At 38.2% G+C, this 21,479-nt stretch overlaps 1 protein-coding gene and 1 long non-coding RNA gene across 2 annotated transcripts in view; both read right to left on the reverse strand.

Moving 5' to 3' along the window:
- The window catches only part of LOC147549195 (uncharacterized), a 69,079-nt gene that overhangs the window by 35,342 nt on the left and 12,258 nt on the right, over nt 1-21,479 (reverse strand). The window lies entirely within an intron of this gene.
- LOC147549198 (putative beta-D-xylosidase 7) lies at nt 3,109-20,990 on the reverse strand. The gene is made up of 6 exons (XM_086667080.1): nt 20,418-20,990; nt 16,935-17,240; nt 16,578-16,747; nt 16,390-16,487; nt 4,204-4,974; nt 3,109-3,818 (listed from the first exon to the last, which is right to left on the reverse strand). Exons 1-6 carry the CDS (start codon nt 20,805-20,807, stop codon nt 3,229-3,231), a joined length of 2,325 nt encoding a protein of 774 aa, XP_086523206.1. The 5' UTR covers nt 20,808-20,990; the 3' UTR covers nt 3,109-3,228.

Here is a 21,479-nt window from a genome sequence, read left to right on the forward strand (position 1 = left end):
TTAACACGGTTGTTTATGTATTAAACTTGTCCCCAAGTGCTCATTGGAGGGTGATAGTGCAGAGAGGGTTTGGACCGGTAATGAAACTTTTTATGGTCACCTGAATGTCTTTGGGTAAGGCATGTGCGCACATTCCTAAAAATGAAATGTCAAAGCTTCAGATGAAATCAAGATAATGTATGTTGATTAATTATGGTGGGATGATTTTGGGTATTGTTTCTGTGACCCAGTTGAGAAGACGCTCAGTAAGAGCGGAGATTTTGTGTTCATGGAAGATCAAACGATTAAGGACATTGACAAGTCCAAAAACCTAGCTCAGAGTTATGAGAGTTTGATTGATTTGCAGGTTGGTCCTTGTACCTAGGTCGATGGTCAGGTTGAGGTTCATTATGATACAACCAGTGCAGATGCTCTCGCACAAGAATACAGTGGTATTGGTGGTCATGGTGACGGTCATGATGGAACACCAACTACCGAGAACCTCCAGAAGATCTGAGAGAGATTTGAGACGTTCGACAAGGTATGATCCTAATGAGTATGGGTTACTTACTGATGGGGGAGAACCTGAAAGCTTTGATGAAGCTTTCTAAGATGAACATAAACATGAATGGTGGAATGCCATGAAACGAGATGGATTCTCTAGAGGAGAACCATACGTTTGAGCTGGTGAAGTTACCTAAGGGTAAGAAGGCGTTGCTTAACAAATGGGGTGTACAAACTTAAGCATGAAAAACACCAGTTTGCTTTCTTGATACAAGATTAGGTTGGTTGTGAAAGGATTCATCCGAAGGAAGGGAATCGATTTCGATGAAATATTCTGTCATGTTGTGAAGATGTCTTCCATTCGGGTTGCAAATGGGTTGGCAGCAAGCCTTGATCTAGAGGTTAAGCAGATCGATGTAAAGTCTGCTTTACACCATGGTGATTTAGAGGAAGAGATTTTCATGATGCAACTGGAAGACTTTGTGAAGAAGGGCAAAGAGGACTATGTTTGCCGCTTGAAGAAAATCCTTTATGGATTGAGACAGGCACCTAGACAGTAGTACTAGATTTTTGAGTCTGCTATGGGGAACACGGTTGTAAGAAAACTACTTCCGATCATTGTGTGTTTGTTTAGATGTTTGGTAAGGATGATTTTATCGTCTTACTGCTGTATGTTGACGCTATGTTGATTGTGGGCAGGAACTCTAGGAGAATCAAAGAGTTGAATAAACAACTTAGCAAGTTCTTTGCTATGAAAGATTTCGGTCCAGGGAAGCAGATTCTGGGTATAAGAATTGTTCGAGATAAAGAGAAGAAGTTGATTCACTTATCTCAGGAGAAGTACATTAAGAAGATACTTCAAAGTTTCACACGAACAAATCTAAAGCTGTCCGCACGCCTCTTGCTGGACACTTTAGATTGAGCAGTCAACAAAGTCCGAATACCGATTCAGAGAAGGAAGATATGGAAAGGGGTCCATATGCTTCTGCAGTTGGTAGTTTGATGTAAGCCATGGTGTGTACCAGACATAGCTCATGCGGTTGGTAAAGTTAGTCAGTTTCTTTCTAATCCGGGGAAAGAATATTGGAACGCACTGAAGTGGATTTTGAGATATCTTCGAGGGACTTCTGATTAAAACTTACCTTTGGAGGTGATCAGTCATTACTGGTTAGTTATACTGCTGCTAATATGGTTGGCGATGTTGATTCAATGAAGTCTACTTCGGGTTACATGGTAACATTTGAAGGAAGAGCTGTAGCATGGCAATCAAGGTTACAAAAGTGCGTTGCACTTTCTAGCACTGAAGTTGAGTGCATACCCCAACTGAAGCTTGTAAGGATTTGTTGTGGATGAAGAATTATCTTGAGGGGATCAGATTCAATCAAGATAAGTGGCTTTGTGACAGTCAAAGTGCAGTAAATCTCGGCAAGAATTCAACGTTTTATTCGCGGTTGAAGCACATCGATATGAGGTATCATTGGATACGCGATGTGGTTGCTTCCAAGGAAGTAGAGCTGGTTAAAGTTCATACAGACGATAACAAAGCTGATATGATGACGAAGGCTCTGTTGAAAGGGAAACTAAAGGTCTGCCGAGGGATAGCAGGGCTGGCTGCTTCTCAGGTCTGTCGAGGGATAGCAAGGCTGGCTGTTTCTCCCACCTTGTTGGAGGGGGAGTTTGTTGAATTTTCCTCCTCGTGGGGAAACCTAGTTGGGGTTTGTTTAGTAAATCGAATCCGGATTCATGTTGGTTTTCTATGGGTAGGTGGACTTAGGGTTAAGGGGAAGTCTATAAATACTACCCTTAATCTTATTTAGAAGAGGAGAACGTATAGAAACACTCAAGAGAAGAGAGGAGAGAGAAAGAGGTCTGCAGTAGGGGTTGAGTATTTTCAACACGTACAATCTTAGGTGTTCGGAAAATCCGCTGGTGTCATCTTCTCCGATTAAGCTGAAATTTTGCAGAGGTATTCCTGACTTGTTAATCTAGTGTTTGGATGGCTGGATTGGTATTTGATGGCCGGAATCTTAGTGAAGTTAGGTTCATTTCGGACTGCATATTTCTGGGTTGTTTTACTCTTTCTTCTGAGGTTTTTTTTCGTGTTTAAGATTGACTCTTTTGGAGTCCGAGTCTCGAGTTTTGTTCAATAGAACAAGGAGGACGAGTTTGTAACTCAATAACTTATTATAGTGGTTTGGAGTGGACTACTTGTCCCGTGGTTTTTACTTCTTATATTGAGGAGATTTTCCACGTTAAAATCGTTTTCTTATTTACTTTCCGTTCTTCGTTTATTTCTATCACTATTCTACATATATTGAAAAAGTACTGTAGATTATGTTTTTAGTCTTGGTAGCGGACCAACTTCATGATATTCAAAAAAACAACTTTTGTTTCTCTTTCTACACCTAAATCTGGATATATAACTGCTGCTTTGGCAGGATGTCCAGTTGTTGGTTACAAGGTCTTTGGAAGGTCTAAAGCATAAACAAGTTGGTCTAACAACATTATTTTGTGATAATGATTCAATTATTGCCTGGGATCCTGTACTTGGTGGAAGATCGAAGCATACTTGACCTCTCAATAGAGAAAATTAAAAAATAATGAGTTAGACTAGACAGATCTCCCTTGTAAATAGTTGAAATTTTAATTTTTCTGGACGATCTTACATCATTCAATGTCATTCAATTTTTGGGCTATAAATCATAACAATATATTGATTAGACAAGAAAGCTTTAAATATGAGACTTAATTCATTGAAATTGATTCAAGAATGACAGAAATGGGGTATTCTTTTTCACCCACAACCAAGAAACGAGATCCTTCTTCCAGCACCATTAAACCATTTTTATCAGCTCGACTGAAATGTTCACATGGACTCAAAACAAACTGAAGTTCAGCTCTTTTACCTGCATCTAGTTTCAGAGTTTGAAATCCAACCAACTGTTTCAATGGTTTCCCATTTTGAACATCTAAATTTCTCACAAAAAGCAACACAGGATGCTTTCCTGCCATTTCTCCTAAATTTTCTACAGAAATTGTGGCTGTAAACTTCAGTCGATCACAATATTCAGTTCCCATTTCCGAGACCAGTATAGATTGATCATGATTTCTTGTCAGAAGAGTTTGAATACTTAACTTTTTCTGATTAACTTTTATGAAGTCATATGAGTAGGTTGCGTAGCTAAGACCATACCCAAACTTGTATATGTCTTTGCCATTGTAGAATCTGTAAGTACGCCCTGGAAAGCCTGACGATGGATCGGCTCGCATCCTCATATCTGTCATTGGAACTGCTATGAATTCTTGTGGATACCAAGTCATAGGTAATCTTCCCCCTGGCATACCCAACACCAACAATATTCATGTTTTGTTCCAAACTAAAACTGTAATTTGCTATTCAACAAATCAATAAATTCTAATCTTCAAACGTCATGGATGCGATAATCACATTTTAGACTTTCATTTATTTATTTTCTTCCCGACTCGTTACAATCTGATCTCCCAAAAGAATCAAATTCCCTAAGAATAATCAAGTTCGAGCTATTTTGGTCTAATTTCAATCATTTATGTTTAAGTCTGTATTTTTGTACTTATAACTTGGTTGAAATGACTGTATTATCCTATGGGTCGGATACGTGTAACTCAGACTGAGGCAAACCCTAACCGCCTAACGAGTCAGATTAGTACTCTATAAGTAGGAGTGTAGTGTATAACAATTACCAGGATTATGTTTACCGAAGATGATATCAACCAATGCCAGTCCTCCAGCTTCACCTGGATAACCCGCCCATATGATGCTACCGATGTTAGGATGATACTTAGCAAACGAAATATCAATAGGACCTCCACTAAGAAGCACCAACACCACCGGTTTCCTCGAAGCTTTAGCAACACTTTTAATAAGAGCTTCTTGCTTTCCTGGAAGTACCAAATCGACTCGATCATGTTCCTCTTTTTCCTGTGTTTGATCCAGCCCCATGAACAATATAACTTGATCGACTGATTTTGCTAATTGAGTTGCTTCCTCGATTGATCCCAAAGAAGTACAAGCAACCGAATCACAACCAGGGTGATAAAATGTATCTATAACATAACTTCTCAAGGCTTCGAGGGGTGTAATGGACTTACATGGAGGCCCGAAATAGTTTCCAGTAAGGGTCCCAATAACATCGGCATTTGGTCCAATGACACCAAGAGTTCGGGTTTTAGTTTTGGATAAGGGGAGAATTTTGTTTGAGTTTTTTAATAAGACAATGCCGTCTCGAGCAGCTTCAAGGGCAAGATCCCGATGTTCTTTTGAGCAGATGCTGTTGGAACCAAAATTTCCAAAAGGTTGTTGCTGGAGTGGGTTGCCATTGAAGAGTCCTAACCTCATTCTCATCCTAAAAATGTTAAATAGAGCTCTATTTATATCAATTTCAGACAGTTTTTTCTGTTCAAATGCTGATTTTGTGTATTCTTGCAAATAAGTTCCACAGTTGACATCCATTCCTGTCATGTGTTATTCCAAAGTGTGATCAGGTAGAGACTATAAACAAATGAAAAAGTAATTACATGAGTTTACTTGTGCCTTTTACTATATCAAATGCCTTCTGGATCTAGTCAATGGAAAAAAAAAGTTTGGTGCTAAACAATAGTTTATCATATTTAGAAAATGACAATCTTAGGAAATTTTTCTTTAAAGCATTGTCATTTAAATTTCTTTGGATGATTTTAAGAAATATGTATATAAATTTCATGTTCACAAATATATTACTGTATAAAATAAATTGATTTAAAATTTGAAAAATCAAAGAAAATAATACAAAGTTTCATTCAAATAGAAATATAAAGATAAAGGGAAGAAACAATACCACTCATTTTTTAGTAGACAAAATTTACATTTGGTCAAAATTCTAAGAGTGAATGTAAGTTAAAGTTTATGGAATATAATTCTATTTTCTTGTTTGACTTTTGAGGCAACTAACTACCTACAATCATCTTTCATCAAAAAAAAAAAACTACCTACAATCATTTTCTGCAAAAAAAAAAGAACTACCTAGGATCACGTTTATTATACTAAAAAGTTTCACATTTATTTTGATAGTACTTTACCTACACTTTCATTTAAATAAATAATCAAATTAGGTTATTAATTTAATAAACTAAATAAATTACAATTGTGTAAGTGTATTGCAAGAAAGCATGAACTTGTTTTAGAGAGAAGATGCTGAGAACAGATTATGTGAATCAACGACTTGGTTTTATAGAGAAATTAAATTACGAAAAACACTAGTGCTATATATAATTTCACATATGAAGAATGAGATTACACTGAGGTGGCCGGTGGCTGAAGGATATGTTCTTTCGGTCTGAAGGAGATTTCCTTCTGAAGGAGTGTCCTTCGACTAAGATGACAATGCGCTGAATTTGTCGAATAGGATTACGATGACTTTATCCAGAAGACATCTAGTCTGGTCGAATTAGGTGTTGTAATGCTTAGCTATAAGTCAACTACGATCATCGGATCACTTCGGTGATTTGCGGCTAATATCGATCGGATCCTACAACTAATTACACCAAAGAGTGGTGACTTGATCGGAGAGAACAGAATAGAGGGAACTAGGCAAAAGGATGAATTAGATCCAGTTCAATAAGCCCAAAAGATTCGGATTGGATCTGGACAAAGATAGGAAGAATCGGGTCTGAAAGAAGGCCCAGATCAAACGAGATGGCCCGACCATGTTATGGCCGCCCATAAGCATCGGGCGTCCAGGCCCAACCCACTAAGGGGGATGCTCTGGCCGGCCACATAAGGAATCCCAAATGGGACAGAAACCCCATCTGGGAGTCCTGCTCAGAAAAGGTTTCTGAGTCTTATCTTTTCTAGAGTTCTTATTTGAATCCTAATTGAAATATGATTCCTACTCTAGAGTTTTCTATATAGGAATCATATTGGAACAGAAAAGGTGTGGAATTTTTTCTAGAGAAAATTTATCTCTACAACATCAAGTAGAAAGTAGATTTTAGAGAAAAAACTCTCAACCGATCTATCTAGTGAAGGAAAAAGAGTTCTTCTTCTCAACCTTCAATTGAGGTCCAAGTTGACATTAAAGAAGGGAGATCAAATCAACTTGCTCGGGTGTCTCAAGTAGAGGAGCTACAATTTGGAGCTCTCATATTCGGGATAAAGGCATCGAATTTAGTTCGAGGGAAAGCGATTAAGGTAATCTTCTATTCCATTCTAGTTCATCTTTAGTTCTTGCATGTGATCCTAGAAACTATTGTTAGACGTATTAGATGGCTGACATTCCGCTTAGAACATTAGGTGACACGACAACCCAATAATGGGTACATATGACAAGCGGTTGTGCCTTAAATAACTAAAAGAAGGGTTTCATTTTGGAATAATTTTAAAGGAAAGGTCTTGGAGCTTGTGCGGGCACATGCCCCCACAGACTTGGTGGTCTCGCCTCTGCGTCTAATTTGTCTAGACACCTAATTTTGGCACCCAAACTAACTGTTCTAACAATCATGTTGTAGTTCAAAGGCTTAATTCCTTGTTGACGCCCATAACTCCCATATTTTGACCAACTGCAATTTTGGCCCCAAAGCCAAAACGTTCTGAACTAACTTTAACCTTCAGTTTATCTTTCTAGTTTTGACCTTTCCCATTTCTTTCCAATTTATATTTTTGTTATGTTTTGCATTTACTTCCATTTGTAAATGTTAATGTAACTATCTATTGTTCATTAGTAAAGATCAATGAAGTATCTTTTTAGACAAGTGTTTTTTTTTCATTCTTGTCCATGATTCCTATTGCAAACTTAATATTTCACATTATCTCTCTATCCATTATTTTTCTCCCTATCATAAAAATATTTCTTTCTAAATGTTGATCTTTCTCATAAAGGTGTTGGAAAGGGAATGGGGAAAAAATGATAAAAGGGAAGGGGGGGGGGGGGCGGGAGAGAGGGTGCAGGGGTATTAGTATAGGGAGAATGCAAAGTGAGTAAGAAAGCTAACAACAAAGACCATGAGGAAGTGAGGCAAGTTTGGGTGGAAAAGCTGTGAGATGGGCGGAGGGAACCATAGAAAGAGAACTTGGAAGAAACTATAGTTTACATGTAGAGGGTCGACCACCTCTTTGCGCTAATGTTTTGAGAAAGAAAAAGGAAAATGGAAAAGATGTAAAGATAGCTAAGGCAAAGAAAGATGGAAAATAGGAGGAAAAGTGGTCCTTTTAGACTTTATGTCCAAGTAAAGGGTTGAGTTTGGAATGCAGGTAGTTGGGTGATGAGCTGAACAAAGTTGTGCTTGAAGATAAGAAAAATGAAGTGAGAGTTAGAGTGAAGTGAACACATGCTTGTTGGGTTTATTTCATGTTGGGCCCATGCATATTGTTGGGTTAATCTCATGTTGGGCCCATTCCTATCTTGAAATTAATTGAGAGTAAGCCTCAGCCACTTACTACTAGTCAAGACTATCTTGTCTTCTTGCTAGCACATGGGTAGGGTCCATGTCTAGAGAGGAGATGGCATTCAAAGCTTTCTTTCTCTAGACAATTATCCCACATCTTCCAACTACTGAAACTAGAGAGCCTTTATAATAAGTTGTTTGACAACTCATTATAAAGCTCTTGATGGGGTAGAGAAGGCTCCCACACGCGCGCACACACATGTGAAGCATTTCGGCACTTGGACTACTTGGGTTATTTGGGTCGTGGCCCGTGAGCCCGGGAGCTTAAAGTGAAAAGACTCTTTTGCCACGAAGAGCAGTTTCATTTTGACTTTAACTCGGATTATTACGACTAAGGTCCGTGGGATTAACCTAATCATTGTCTGAGTTTATCTCTAACTGATTTCGTAGGGTTAATCTAATTAGTTTCCGAGTTTATTACCAACTCCCCTTACTTCTCTACCATGTTTCCCTAGTCGGTTATGTTTTTCTCTAAGGCTATAAATATTGGCCGAAATCAAGAGAGAAACACACAACAATCTGGTTATCACCTTTTCTCTGATTACTAAGTCTAGAATTCTGCAATCTCCATTACTAGCTTCTTCAGTGCAATCGAAGTTAGTAAGTTGTGGCAAATCCTTGGGAATTGATCGAAACTAAGAAAATTTGCACCGAGGTTAATCCGAAATCACTTTCAAGGCAGATACAACAAAGAAAGTTTTATTTGTTTGTCTATTCCATTGATCTACCCTATATTTCCAACAATTTAAAAGTGATTTTCTGATCAATGGTTGCTGTTAATCTCAAAACTCTGCCTGATATGTCAAACATGATCCCTCTTGATGGAACTAACTACAAGAGGTGGTCACAAAGCTGCTTATCTTCTTCGAACAACTCGAAGTAGATTATATTTTATTCAAAATTTATCTACTGGTTCTCCAATCGACATCAACATTACCCCTATCAAGGATAGGTCTGCTGCTTCGAATGGTGATGTTGTCAAACAACAGAAAGACAACAAAATCGTTCGAGGTCATCTTTGGAATCATATGGATAACAAGTTATTCGACTTGTTTGTCAACTACAAATCTACTAAGGATATGTGGGATACCCTTAAAAAGAAATATGGAGCTAATGATGCTGGAAGAAAGAAGAACATCATGTGAAAGTGGTTAGAGTTCCATATCAGTGATGAATCTTCAATCATGGATCAAGTTCATGCCTATGAGAACATGGTTGCTGAAATACTTGTTGAAGGCATGAAGATGTGCGAAGTGCTTCAAGCTAATGTTCTACTGGAGAAGTTTCCCCAATTCTGGAGTGACTACAAAAACCATCTCAAACACAAGAAGAAGGACATGTCCCTTCAGGAGTTGATCAGTCACATGAGGACTGAAGAGGCTAATCGCCTCAATGATAAGTTTGCTAACCTTTCTTTAAATTCTTCGGATGCTAACTTAGTTGAATCTGTCCCTTCTGGAAATAAAGACATGTCAAATTTTACTCAGAAGAAGAAGAATTCTGGTAAAAACCAGAAGAGTAAGACATGAGGAGTCAAGTCCAACTCAAAGATCCAGAAATCGAAGGGTCTGTGCTATGTCTATGGAAAATCAGGACATAAGACGTACCAATGCAACTAGAGGAAAGACCGGAGCTCAAACTCTGCTGCTCTGCTGAATATTGCTGAGTCTAAAGAGATCATTGCTGCAGTAGCTGAGACCTGTTTGGTGGACTGCAAACATGAATGGGTACTGGACACAGGAGCTTCCAAGCATATGTGTGCTAACAGAGAGATGTTTTAGACTTCCAAGAGATGAACGATGGATCCAACATCTTCACGGGAAATTCTGCAAAGTTTGGAACCATGAGCAAAGGAAAGGTCCTTCTATAAATCACCTCGGGAAAGAATATTGCTCTGAATGATGTTCTCTACGTGCCCACCCCTAGGAGGAATCTGACCTCGGGATCTCTTCTCAACAAAGCTGGTTTAAAATTAGTTTTTTAGTCTGATAAAATTATAATTTCTAAGAATGAAGTCTTTGTTGCGAAGGGATATCTGAGCGGGGGGCTTTTTGTATTGAACGTCGATTCAAAAATTAATAATAATTCTACTTCTGCTTATATCATCGAGTCTTCTGATTTATGGCATGGTAGATTAGGACATTTTAATTTTGCTTCCATTGAGAAATTTAAGGAGAACGGAATCATTAGGGCAGACGATTTTGATGATCACGCTACATGTCATGTATGTGTAGAAGCTAAACATGCAAAACTTTCCTTTAAGAGTGTCAGAATCAAACCGACATAACTATTAGAACTATTACACTCAGACTTAACTGACTTCAGAAACTTAGCTAGTAAAAGAGGTAAGAGTTACTACATTACCTTCATAGATGACTTTTCTAGGTACACAAAAGTTTACCTCCTAAGGTCTAAGAATGAAGCTGAAGAAGCTTTTCTGAATTATAAAGCAGAAGATTTAGGTCAGACAGGGGTAAAGAGTATAACTCTAAAATCCTTAAGGCTTTATGTGAGAAACATGGAATAATTCTTGAACTTAGTGCCCCTTATACGCCGCAACAGAATGGTTTAGCTGAGAGGAAAAATAGGACACTTAAAAACATGATGCATGCCATGCTTCTGAGCTCAGGCTTACCCGAGGACCTGTGGGGGGAGGCGCTCTTATTTGCTCGCCACATACTAAACAGAGTACCGCATAAAGGGATAGACAGAACACCGTACGAATGATGGAAAGGTTTTGCACCTAACCTGAAATTTTTAAGAGTGTGGGAGTGTCTGGCCAAAGTGGGTATACCTGACTTTAGAAAAGTCACTGTCGGAACTAAGATAGTTGATTCTGTGTTTGTTGGTTATGCTCAAAACAGTGTTGCATAGATTCATGTTGTTAGATGATGATACAATAATAAAATCTAGAGAGTTGAATTTTTTGAGCATGTGTTTTCTTTGAAACTGCCTGTTGAGAATGCCTCCTTGCATGATAAGTTATTTACTAGCATACCATTGTCGAGATGTCGAATTGTATGTTTCCCTTTAGTTCTTCCATTGAGAACATCTTAGACGGGACAAATGGTAGGAAAAGTAAGAAACGTAGGATAGAGAAGAACTTCAACCATGACTTTATCACTGCTTTTCTATCTGATGGTGTAGACTGGCTGAATGATTAGTTTGTGTATATTTTCTTAATTGAGACTGACCCAAAGACTTATCATGCGACCATAACTTTAGTGGATGCAAGCTTGTGGAAAGAGACCATTAAGAGTGTGCTAGACTCTATCCTTGTTAATCACGCTTGGAAACTGGATGACTTACCTAAAGGGTGTAAACCCATTAGCAGTAAGTGGATCTTTAAGAAAAAGATAAGGCCAGATGAGACCATAGACAAGTATAAAGTCAGACTGGTAATCCGGGGCTTTACACAGAGAGAAGGACTAGACTACTTTGACACTTACTCTCTAGTGACTAAAATCACCACGACTAGGTCTCTCATTGCGTTGCCTGCCTTGCATGACCTGGTAATACATCAAATGGATGTAAAGATAACCTTCCTGAATGGAGATCTAGATGAGGAGATTTATATGTTTCAACCCGAGGGATTTGTGATTCCTGATCAGGAGAGTAAGTTGTGTAGACTGAAGAAGTCTCTCTATGGTTTAAAACAAACACATAAGAAATGGTATGAGAAATTTGACAATACAATGTTAAGCAATGACTTCACTGTGAATAATTCTGACTCGTGTGTATATTCAAAACAGTGTAAGTCTGCATATATCATCATCTATCTGTATGTTGATGACATGCTTATCTTTTGTGCCAATATAAATGAAGTGAATGAGGTCAAAACTTTTCTGTCATCTAAATTTGAGATGAAGGACTAAGGAGAGGCACATGTCATACTAGGGGTTAAAAAAGAGAACCCAAAAGGACATCTCTCTAAGTCAACCTGATTATGTTGAACAAATATTGAGAAAATTCAACTCCTATAATGTTAATCCTGTGAGAACCCCCTTATGACCCTAGCACAACTCTAGTAAAGAATGAAGGAGTTGGTGTGTCGCAATCAGAGTATGCTAAGATCATAGGAAGTGTGATGTGTTTTATGAAATCACACTAGACCTGACATTGCCTTCGCGGTTAATAGACTTGGTAGATAGACACATAATCCTAAGGAAGAACACTAGAATGTTCTTCGTCGCTTGCTTAAGTACTTAAGAGGATCAATTGATCTAGGCTTGCATTATGGTAAGTTCCAACTATATTGAAAGGTTACTATGATGCTAACAGTGTCACTGATAATGACGAAGTCAGTTCGACTAGTAGTTATGTGTTTGTGTTAGGTGGAGGTGCTGTGTCTCGGAAGTCTTCCAAACATACTTGCATAGAATGCTCCACTATGGAGTCTGAATTTATCGCTCCTGAGCTGGCAGGTCAGGAAGCTGAGTGGTTGAGGAATCTCTTGGGAGACATACCACAGTGGGGAAGGGAAATGACACCAATTTCCCTTCATTGTGACTCATAGGCTGCAATTGCAATTGCAAAGAATAATGTATTCAATGGCAAGAAGAGACACATCAGGATAAGGCATGCTGCGGTGAAGCATATGCTGAAAAATGGTGTAATAGCTTTAGATTATGTGAGGTCAAAACAGAATCTGGCTGCCCCACTTACTAAAGGCTTAACGAGGAGACTAGTTCTCGAGACGTCGAGGAGAATGGGGCTGAAGCCCTTGTGCTGATTTCTTGTTCCTACGGCGTAAAGCGGAGCCAACTTGAGTTGACCTAGCAGAGCTTCATTGAACAGGTCGGTGTTTGGACCTAAGGTTGAGCATGAAGCTCTTAATGCATTTATAGGCCTTAGGGGTGGTCCTATTGAGACGGACATGATGAATGCGTTTATGGGTACATAGCTGCTGATGATGATGAGGATGAACTTACAGAAGTTCGTAATGATTTCATGGCCCGAGAGAGGGGTCAATGTTTACGTAGAGGTAGACTTAAAGAAATCACCTACGTGAGCCCGAGGGTGGAAGGTCGTCTTCTATGGAAGACATACGACAATCTTCTTAAAAACTCATTAGTCCCAAGGTATGTTCAGGGCCTACAATGAACATGAACGAGTCGCAAAGAACGTAGAATTTAACGGATATAGTATGTGTTGTGGGAGTCTCAGTTAAGAATCACCAAGTTCAAGAGTAATTTCACTTAGGTGCTTTATTATTGGTTGTTGCCTTACTACACTATGTGTTAATTCAAATCGAAAGATATTGAACACTTAAGTACATGCCCCACTTTCGCTTAGTAGTCAGAAGTCTTTGATAGCCATCTTGTGGGGGATTGTTGGATTTATTTTATGTTGGGCCCATATTGTTGAGTTAATCTCATGTTTGGCCCATTCCTATCATGAAATTAATTGAGAGTGAGCCTTACCCACTTACTATTAGTCAAGACTATCCTGTCTTCTAGTTAGCACATGGGTGGGTCCGTCTATAGAGAGGAGATGGCATTCAAAACTTTCTTTCTCTAACAATTATCCCACATCTTCCAACTAGTGAAACTAGAGATCCTTTATAATAAGTTGCTTGACAACTCATTATAAAGCTCTTGATGGAGTAGATAAGGCTCCCACACGCGCGCACACATGTGAGGCAATTGGGCTTTTGGACATTTGGGTACTTGGGAATAACCAGTTAGACATGTAGACCTCTTCATAGATCTACATGTACTGTCTTGAGGTAAAAGATGGCACCCTGCGGAGGCAGACCCACCATCGATGAACAAGGGCTCCGCAGGTGTCTTATTCGGAGTAGGCTTTACTCAAAATTCTTTTTGAGGACTTTTACGTAATTTATCAAGTATGTGTTACTGTGAACTCTATCATAACCATTCATGAATTATTACGTAAAGTTTATGTGAGTTTGCGTAAGGAATTAACTAGTTCTTAGTATAACCCCTAAAAGACCTAATCTTTTAGGTTACCTCTTGTTCGCCTATGGTTCGTTTGAATTTACGTCCTTGAACCCCCATTGATTACTCCCACTTGAACCATATCTCACCGTTCGGTTCATCAATGGATCCTATGACCCTATACTTTAAGTATTATTCAGGCACATACTCACTAGTGCTTAAAAACAAGAGTCGATTACTTATCTAAAGGCAATACTATTCTAAGCATTCACATATACATACATACATACAAAATATGACATCCATAAAATAAAGTATGTATCCTAGATTCGATTCTAGGTTCACTATTTGTGGGAAATTGTGACATCTCTATGTTTAACGGGCTTTTAGGTTTATTTTCGTAAAATATGAACTAATGGCACGTTATGTTTTTTCCTTAATGATTTCTAAAATCGATTCAACGAAAAACCCTCGAATGGCCTAGGTCAATGTCGGATTTTTTTTTTTTTGAAAGTTGTAAGAGAAGTCAAAACCTCCCACTCGGATTAAGGCCCGAGTCATACTCGAACGACCCAAGTCAAACTTGGTCAACATGCCCTTTGACTAGCCCGGGTCGCCCCATGACAAGTCTAGGAGCTAGCCTTAGCACTGGCCAGACCGGACCGCCACATTCCAAATGTGTCGGACCCATTGGTCTGGACGCGTCTTGGCCCTAGGCCAGACGCGTCCTTTGGCCTTGGACACGTCCTGGACACGTTTTGGTGCCCAGACGCGTCCAAGACGCGTCTGTCCGAGTCATGGACCTTCTCAGGCAAGAAGTCCGACCTTACATAGACCCGTCTGGGATATGGTCTCAGTCTCGGTAGTATACCGAGACGTACTGGGACTCCAGACGCATCTGGATGCGCCTGGATGTCCGAGACTTTAGGTCTCGGACTGGGACTATCCCAGTCCGCGAATCCCAGATATTCCAGTGCCCATAAATATCTCACGGGATTCGGTCTGTGCGGCCAGACGCGTCCTAGACGCGTCTTGGCTGCCCGGACCAAAGCAGTTTCTATTTTCGAATAGAAACTGCTATTCCCATCTTCTTCTCCCTCTTCTATCCGACCATAGCTGCTGTTTGGCTACTGTTTTTGATGATTTTTTCAAACTAATCAATAACGTGTCCGAATCTCTATTCAAACTATTCAAGAATGTGTCAGAATCTATATTCAAACTAATCTATCTAATAAATCAAGTTTGAATCTTATTCTTTCTAGTCAAAACTAGTTACATGCAAACGACTTGTGATGCCACTGTAGGATTTTGTATGTATCTAATACACATAATCATTTAACTAGTGTTGTAAGCGGAATCTCAAACATCATATGTTTAACACTAATTAACCAGGATCATATGCATGAACTAATAATGAACTTGATCTCCCTTCTTTGGTGTCTGCTAGAACTCCATTGAAGGCTGAGAAGAAGAATCATTCTTCTTTTGACTCCATAGATAGATTGGGAGTTTTTTCTCTAAAACAATCTCTCTCCACTTAGCTGTATTTCGTGAGAGAGATGATGTTTTCTCCTGAGAAAAATCCAACCTTTTTTCTGTTCTCTAATGACCCTTGTATAGAGAAACCCTAATTAGAATATGAGTCCAATTAGGTTTCCATAAGAGTCCCAGAAAAGATAAACACGTCAGAACTCTTTCTGACTAAAATTAGGGTTTCCCCTAATTAGTGTGTGGCCGTCCACTTAAGCCCGCTATTGGGCTCGGCCTGGCCGGCCCACCCTTCTCTTATGGCTGGTCCTGAACAACTCCTTAATGGGCTTGATCAGAACACCCCATAAGTGGGTTTTTCCACCTTTTCAGGTTCCTCTTTCGAGTCTGATTTTTTCTATCTTTTTGGCACTATCAGACAGGATCATATCCATCTATAGGCAAGCTCCCATGAGTCAACTCTCTCCGATCAAGCTACCATTCTTTGATGTAACCCGTTGTAGGATCCGGTCTATGTTATCCGCGGATTACCGAAGTGATCTGACGATCGTAAGGGGCTTCTAGCTAAGCATTACAATCCCTAATTGAACCGGACTAGATGATTTTCCGGATAAAGTCATCGTTATCCTTAATGACAAATTGTACGCATTGCCATCTTGGTCGAAGGACACTCCTTCGGAAGGACATCTCCTTCGGACCGAAGGACTATATCCTTCAATTACCTCTAATATTCACTTCTTCATACCATACTTTAAGAATTTCAGGTTTCAGAAAATGTCAATTTTACCAAGTAGGATGTGCGTGGTGATTTTTTTTATTGTTTGACTCTGACACGTCTGCATCATCCCAATCTAATGGACGTAAAATTAGTCCAAGCGATCAACCATTTAGACACGTCAGACATGATGCATCAGACAAAAACAAACATTATGAAATATGACTTCAGTCAATATACCTCGTAGTTAGAATTTAGATACGATTTAGGAAGAACAAAAAACACAACCTCAGGTACTGAGTGGAATAAGTATTTCCAATTGAGTAACGAGTGATTTGTACATACCAGCTTTAAGAACATCAGCGACCACATCTTCAGGTGTTTTAGCATATCTCTGGTCTTCAAACATGACCTGAACTGCATCACAATCCGACGTAATGTACCTGATCATTGAAACTTAAAAAGATTATACACCCTTAACTTTTCATTTGCACTGCTCAAAAGTCCTCAATGGGTTTGGTTTGCCTTCTTACCCTTGGAAATCCCATTTTCCCCTGGCTGTGTTTGTCAATAGATCAAAATCTGCACAGTTTGGAACTCCATTAACACGATTATAAGCACACATTAGCCCACTTGCTTTACCTTCTTCAATACAACTTCGAAACGGTGGCTGATAAGTATCTGCTAAATCTTGCAAAGAAACCTCAAAAAGCAAAAGAGATTAAATAATCACAATTAATACGTTTCTTAAAAAAACGTAAAGTCTTATCTAAAATCAAAAGCAAACATATAATCCACTCTTGTTGTGCCTAGCTTGATTGATGTTGTCATTATGAACCTCGACAAGTTTGAGGATTTCATAACAGGTCTTTAATATATAGGTTACTTACATGAGCGTCAAAAGCGTAGCGAGTGGTGCCATTCCAATTATCTAAATCATAAGCAGCAAAATGCTTACAACAAGCAGAAAGTTGAAGATGATTCTCAACACCAAACTTCCCTCCTTCAAAAGAATCTCCTTGAATTCCTCTCACGTATGAAACTGAATACTTACTGACAACCATTGGATCTTCACCTGGTGTTTCTTGCCCTCTTCCCCATCTTGGATCTCTGAATATGTTCACATTTGGTGCCCAAAACGTTAGCCCATTAGCTTGTCCTCCATTATAAACTGCCCGCCCTTCCACCCCTATCGCCTAAATAACATCCAAAACCCATTCTTACAAATACTCCCATCATTTTTTTCTTTAATTACGTGGGAAAACCAAGTCGAGATAGAAAACAGGTAATGTGTGAAGCTCAAATAATGGTCGAGACAGCTTAAAAATCACAAACATTTCGTATTATAAACCAAGTCGAAATATCTTTAAATTAGTTTCATCTCATAACGTCTCTGGCCTAATCAGATTCTATACTTCCTCCATATAATGTATTTTGAAATTAAAAATCTGACAAGTTAAGGATAAAAACCACAAGTTTTGGGTATTATTTACGATATTAGAAATCTTTCATATTTCAACACAAAAAAAAAGAAAAATCTCTCTCCCGCGAGTGTTATCTCTTACTCTCACTTTCATGATATGTTCTCCCATTCTAACTTTTCTTGAGATATGCAAACAATAATAGAACTTCCATTGATAAGCTCTAACATCAGCAAGTTTTGTACCTCTCTCTTTGTTATGTGTTCGTATATCTCACAAAACCTTTCTTCTTATTTGTAAAAAGAAATTTTGACCCAAAAGTCCTAAAATAAGTTCCTTATTATTTCGTTGGTAACTTTAGTTATTTCATCTTGCTTGATTTACAGGTTATGTAATTTACAATACAATCTTCATTATAAAGGGAAATGCTACAGTTACAAAAGATTTTGACAAAAGATAGTTCCTAGCGGGTGTGGCGGTTGTGGCTTGAAACTTTGACCAAATCTAGACCGTTGAGAGATGAATATCACAACCGTCACATCAGCTGGGAACTTTTTTTTGTCAAAATTCTTTGTAACTCTAACATCTCCCTCGAAATATTTTGCGGTTCATTAATGATAGTATGCCCGACACTTCTCCCGGCCGGCTGACGTGTCGGGCATACATTTAGAGAGAGAAAACTTTAAACTTTCTCTCTCTAAATGTATGCCCGACACGTCAGCCGGCCGGGATTGGGCCCGGAGAAGTGTCGGGCATACTATCACGGTTGTTTGCTGTTTCTGTGAATATACTTTGATTTGGAAAAAAGTATTTACGGATTTGTGATTTAGGTTGACGGTGGAAGACTTTCAGGAATCTCAGATTCATTGGAATCCATTTAGTATTACATTATTTTAGGTTGCCATGAAAATATTACACGTCCTTTTATATTCTTGAGAAACCTCGATCGTAGTGTCGTATTTAAGTAGTATTTTTCACATTAGAAGTTCTAATATTTAAGAGATGTTGAGGTTTAAGGTACCTGTAAATCTAATCTAATACTATACAAAGAGACTTCTCTACAATTTTTAATGAGTTAATTCCTATTTGGCCCCCTACTTTGTGACCAGCTTCAAATATGGCCCTCAAATTTTTGTAAATTCAAATATGACCTCCTATTTTCATACAAATGCCATAACTACCCCTCCCATTAATGTATTTTCAAGATAAAATAAAAATGAAAACCTAAATTGCACCTCACTTCCCTCTCCACCACTCATCTCTCTCCACGTCACCTCTCTTTCTCTTTCCACCTCACCAGTCTCTTCTCCGATGAAGGTCGCCGGTCGGAAAATTTTCTGCCGGGCGACCTTCAAACTAAAAAAAAAATTTTTTCTCATCTCTCTCTTTCTCTAAAAACTCCGGCGTAGGAAAACCCCCGACAACCTTCATCAGAGAAGAGACTGGTGAGGTGGAGAGAGAGAGAGAGGTGAGTTGGAGAGAGAGGTGACGTGGAGAGAGATGAGTGGTGGAGAGGGAAGTGAGGTGGAATTTAGGTTTTCTTTTTTGTTTTATCTTGAAATTACATTAATGGGATGGGTAGTTATGGCATTTGTATGAAAATAGGGGGCCATATTTGAACTTACAGAAATTTGGGGACTATATTTGAAGCTGGTCACAAAATAGGGGGCAAATAGGAATTAACTCATTTTTAATTAATCAATTAGTTTAATTAATTAAGTTTTACGAAAATTAGTAATATTTTAAGATTTTTTTCCCTACTTGAGATATTTTATTAGGGCTGCCAATATATAGACAAAGTAAATGCTGTTGTATTCATTAGTATACTAATGGGAAATAATCATATTACTCTTTCTACAATTTTAGAGATAGACTTATAAATTCTTCCTAAAAACAGAGAGAACAATATAGTTTCTGTTTAATAATTTCTGTTTAATAAAAAAACAGAGAAGGCCGCTGAGTTTCTTTAAAAGGAATAAAGGGCCATTAACAATTCCATAGAATGTTGAAAGAATAAAATACAACAAAAAACAAAATATATCATTTGATTCTTATAACTGAGGCAAGTGATCTTTTTTCCTTAAGACATTAATCACCCTGTTATGTGCCAAAAGTGAAGTGTCTCCCAGGATACTATTTTACTTATCTGATCGGAGGTACTTCTGATCGAAAATCGTTCGAATGTTAAGTATAGACTCTTGAGTGTTTTCCCTTTGAAAAATCTGATTATTTCTAAGAGAACTTTTCAGTCTGATTTTTGTGATTTTATGGACGGGGAATAACTACCGTTTTGAACTCATGACTATTGAGGGAACCGTCACTGTAGCTATTAGAAGAAAACAATTACAATGATTGTTGGTCTTCGGGACCATCCTAGGCCCGTTGGATGATGATCCGTGTTATAGTCAGGGAAAAGATCCCAACGGTCAGAATTGATATAATCTCGTCCGTCTGAATTGTAATCATCTAAAAGTAAAAATATTTAAAAAGTAGAGGCTCCAGCGCTCCTCGCGGAGATGCATATGTGCGAAGTACAAAGTACGTGCGGACGCCTCCAAAACGCCCAATGCGCCCATACAGCCACACACGGGCGCGGTTTGCACCAGGCAACGCAATATCATTTATAAAAAAAAAAAATCGGTATTATTATGCATTTGTGACGAAAATTTCACAATTTTCTAACTTTTTGAATGAAGGTCCCATTTTAAATATCGCCTTAAGCCTCAACCATCTCTGGCCCGCCCTACCGCTCTCTAAGAGATTGCATGTAAGAGGAGAGAAACAAAGCCTCAAAATCTTTTGTAACTTTAGCATTTCCGTTTTGTTGTAAAATATAAGACCATTATCTTTAACTGAGAAATATAATAATTTAAAATCGAGCTCACTCAATTAGTTTTTATAAACAAACTAGATCAAGAATTAGATAATCCAATGAGAAAAAAAAAATCAAACCTGACCAATCCGATACCAAAGATGAGTATCAAAAGAAGCAGAAGTCAAAATAACTTGAGGGAAGGAAGTAGCAGATCGAATTGTTTCATTTAATAAAATACCAGGTCCAACATCAGAGATACCATGTAACGATTCAGACCACCATTCATATTGTGGTATACCGAGTCTTTGGATCGGTGGAACTGTATTACCGAGTTGAGATATTTTTTCATCTAGAGTCAGAAGAGAGACAAGATTTTCAACTCTCTGAGTTATGGGTAGTGATGTATTGCAAAAAGTGAATGATTTTGTTAAAGGATTTGATAAATCACAAGCAAATGGAGGTTGTTTGGTAGCAGAAGTAGGGGATAAAATGAGAACTGTGACAACGAATAAAATAAGAAAATTCATCTTCTTCTTTTATTTTTGGTCTTTTTGATGAAAGAAATCATGATAGAGAAAGAGAAGGGATAAGTTAATTTATAGATTTAGAGGTGAAATGTGGATTGTATTGGTAATAGATCCATTATTGACTTATAGACAAATGCACCTTGTGCACGTCTTCTATCCAGCAAATTGTTGGTTCTTGTCATTAAGCGTTTGTCGTCATCACAAAGACAATTATTATACTATATTATATTGTAGTGGGATTTTTTTTATTTTAAACTATCTGGTTTTCATCTTCATCTGTGGTCTGGTTCTTCATCTTGTGCTCATTTAGCTAGTCTATTGGATGCTATTGTGCCGCAATTAATAGGTTTTTCACGTTTCCTTAGGTGGAGTGACTGATAAAAACAGGATTCTGTGTGAAGTTTCATTGGAGATCCTTCAAACATGAGATGGGTAAGTTTCTCTAATACTTCATTTTATTCAATACATTATCAATGAGACTACATTTAGCTTTTTATAGATGAAAGCTAATAGTTTGTTATTCTTTAACAGAAATGGAGAAGTTAGTTACTAACTAACATTTTCTCAACTTGTAGGTGCCTTTAAAAGTTTTCCATAATCTGATATGAAGAGCTGGACTTGACTAAGTCAATCAAGGACTAACTTTGACTTTGAAAGACCAGAATAAAACCT

Source organism: Eschscholzia californica, unplaced genomic scaffold, assembly GCF_041429995.1.
Source record: "Eschscholzia californica isolate CP2 unplaced genomic scaffold, dmEscCali1.0.p SCAF_3, whole genome shotgun sequence".
In the NCBI taxonomy this organism is placed as follows: Eukaryota; Viridiplantae; Streptophyta; class Magnoliopsida; order Ranunculales; family Papaveraceae; genus Eschscholzia; species Eschscholzia californica.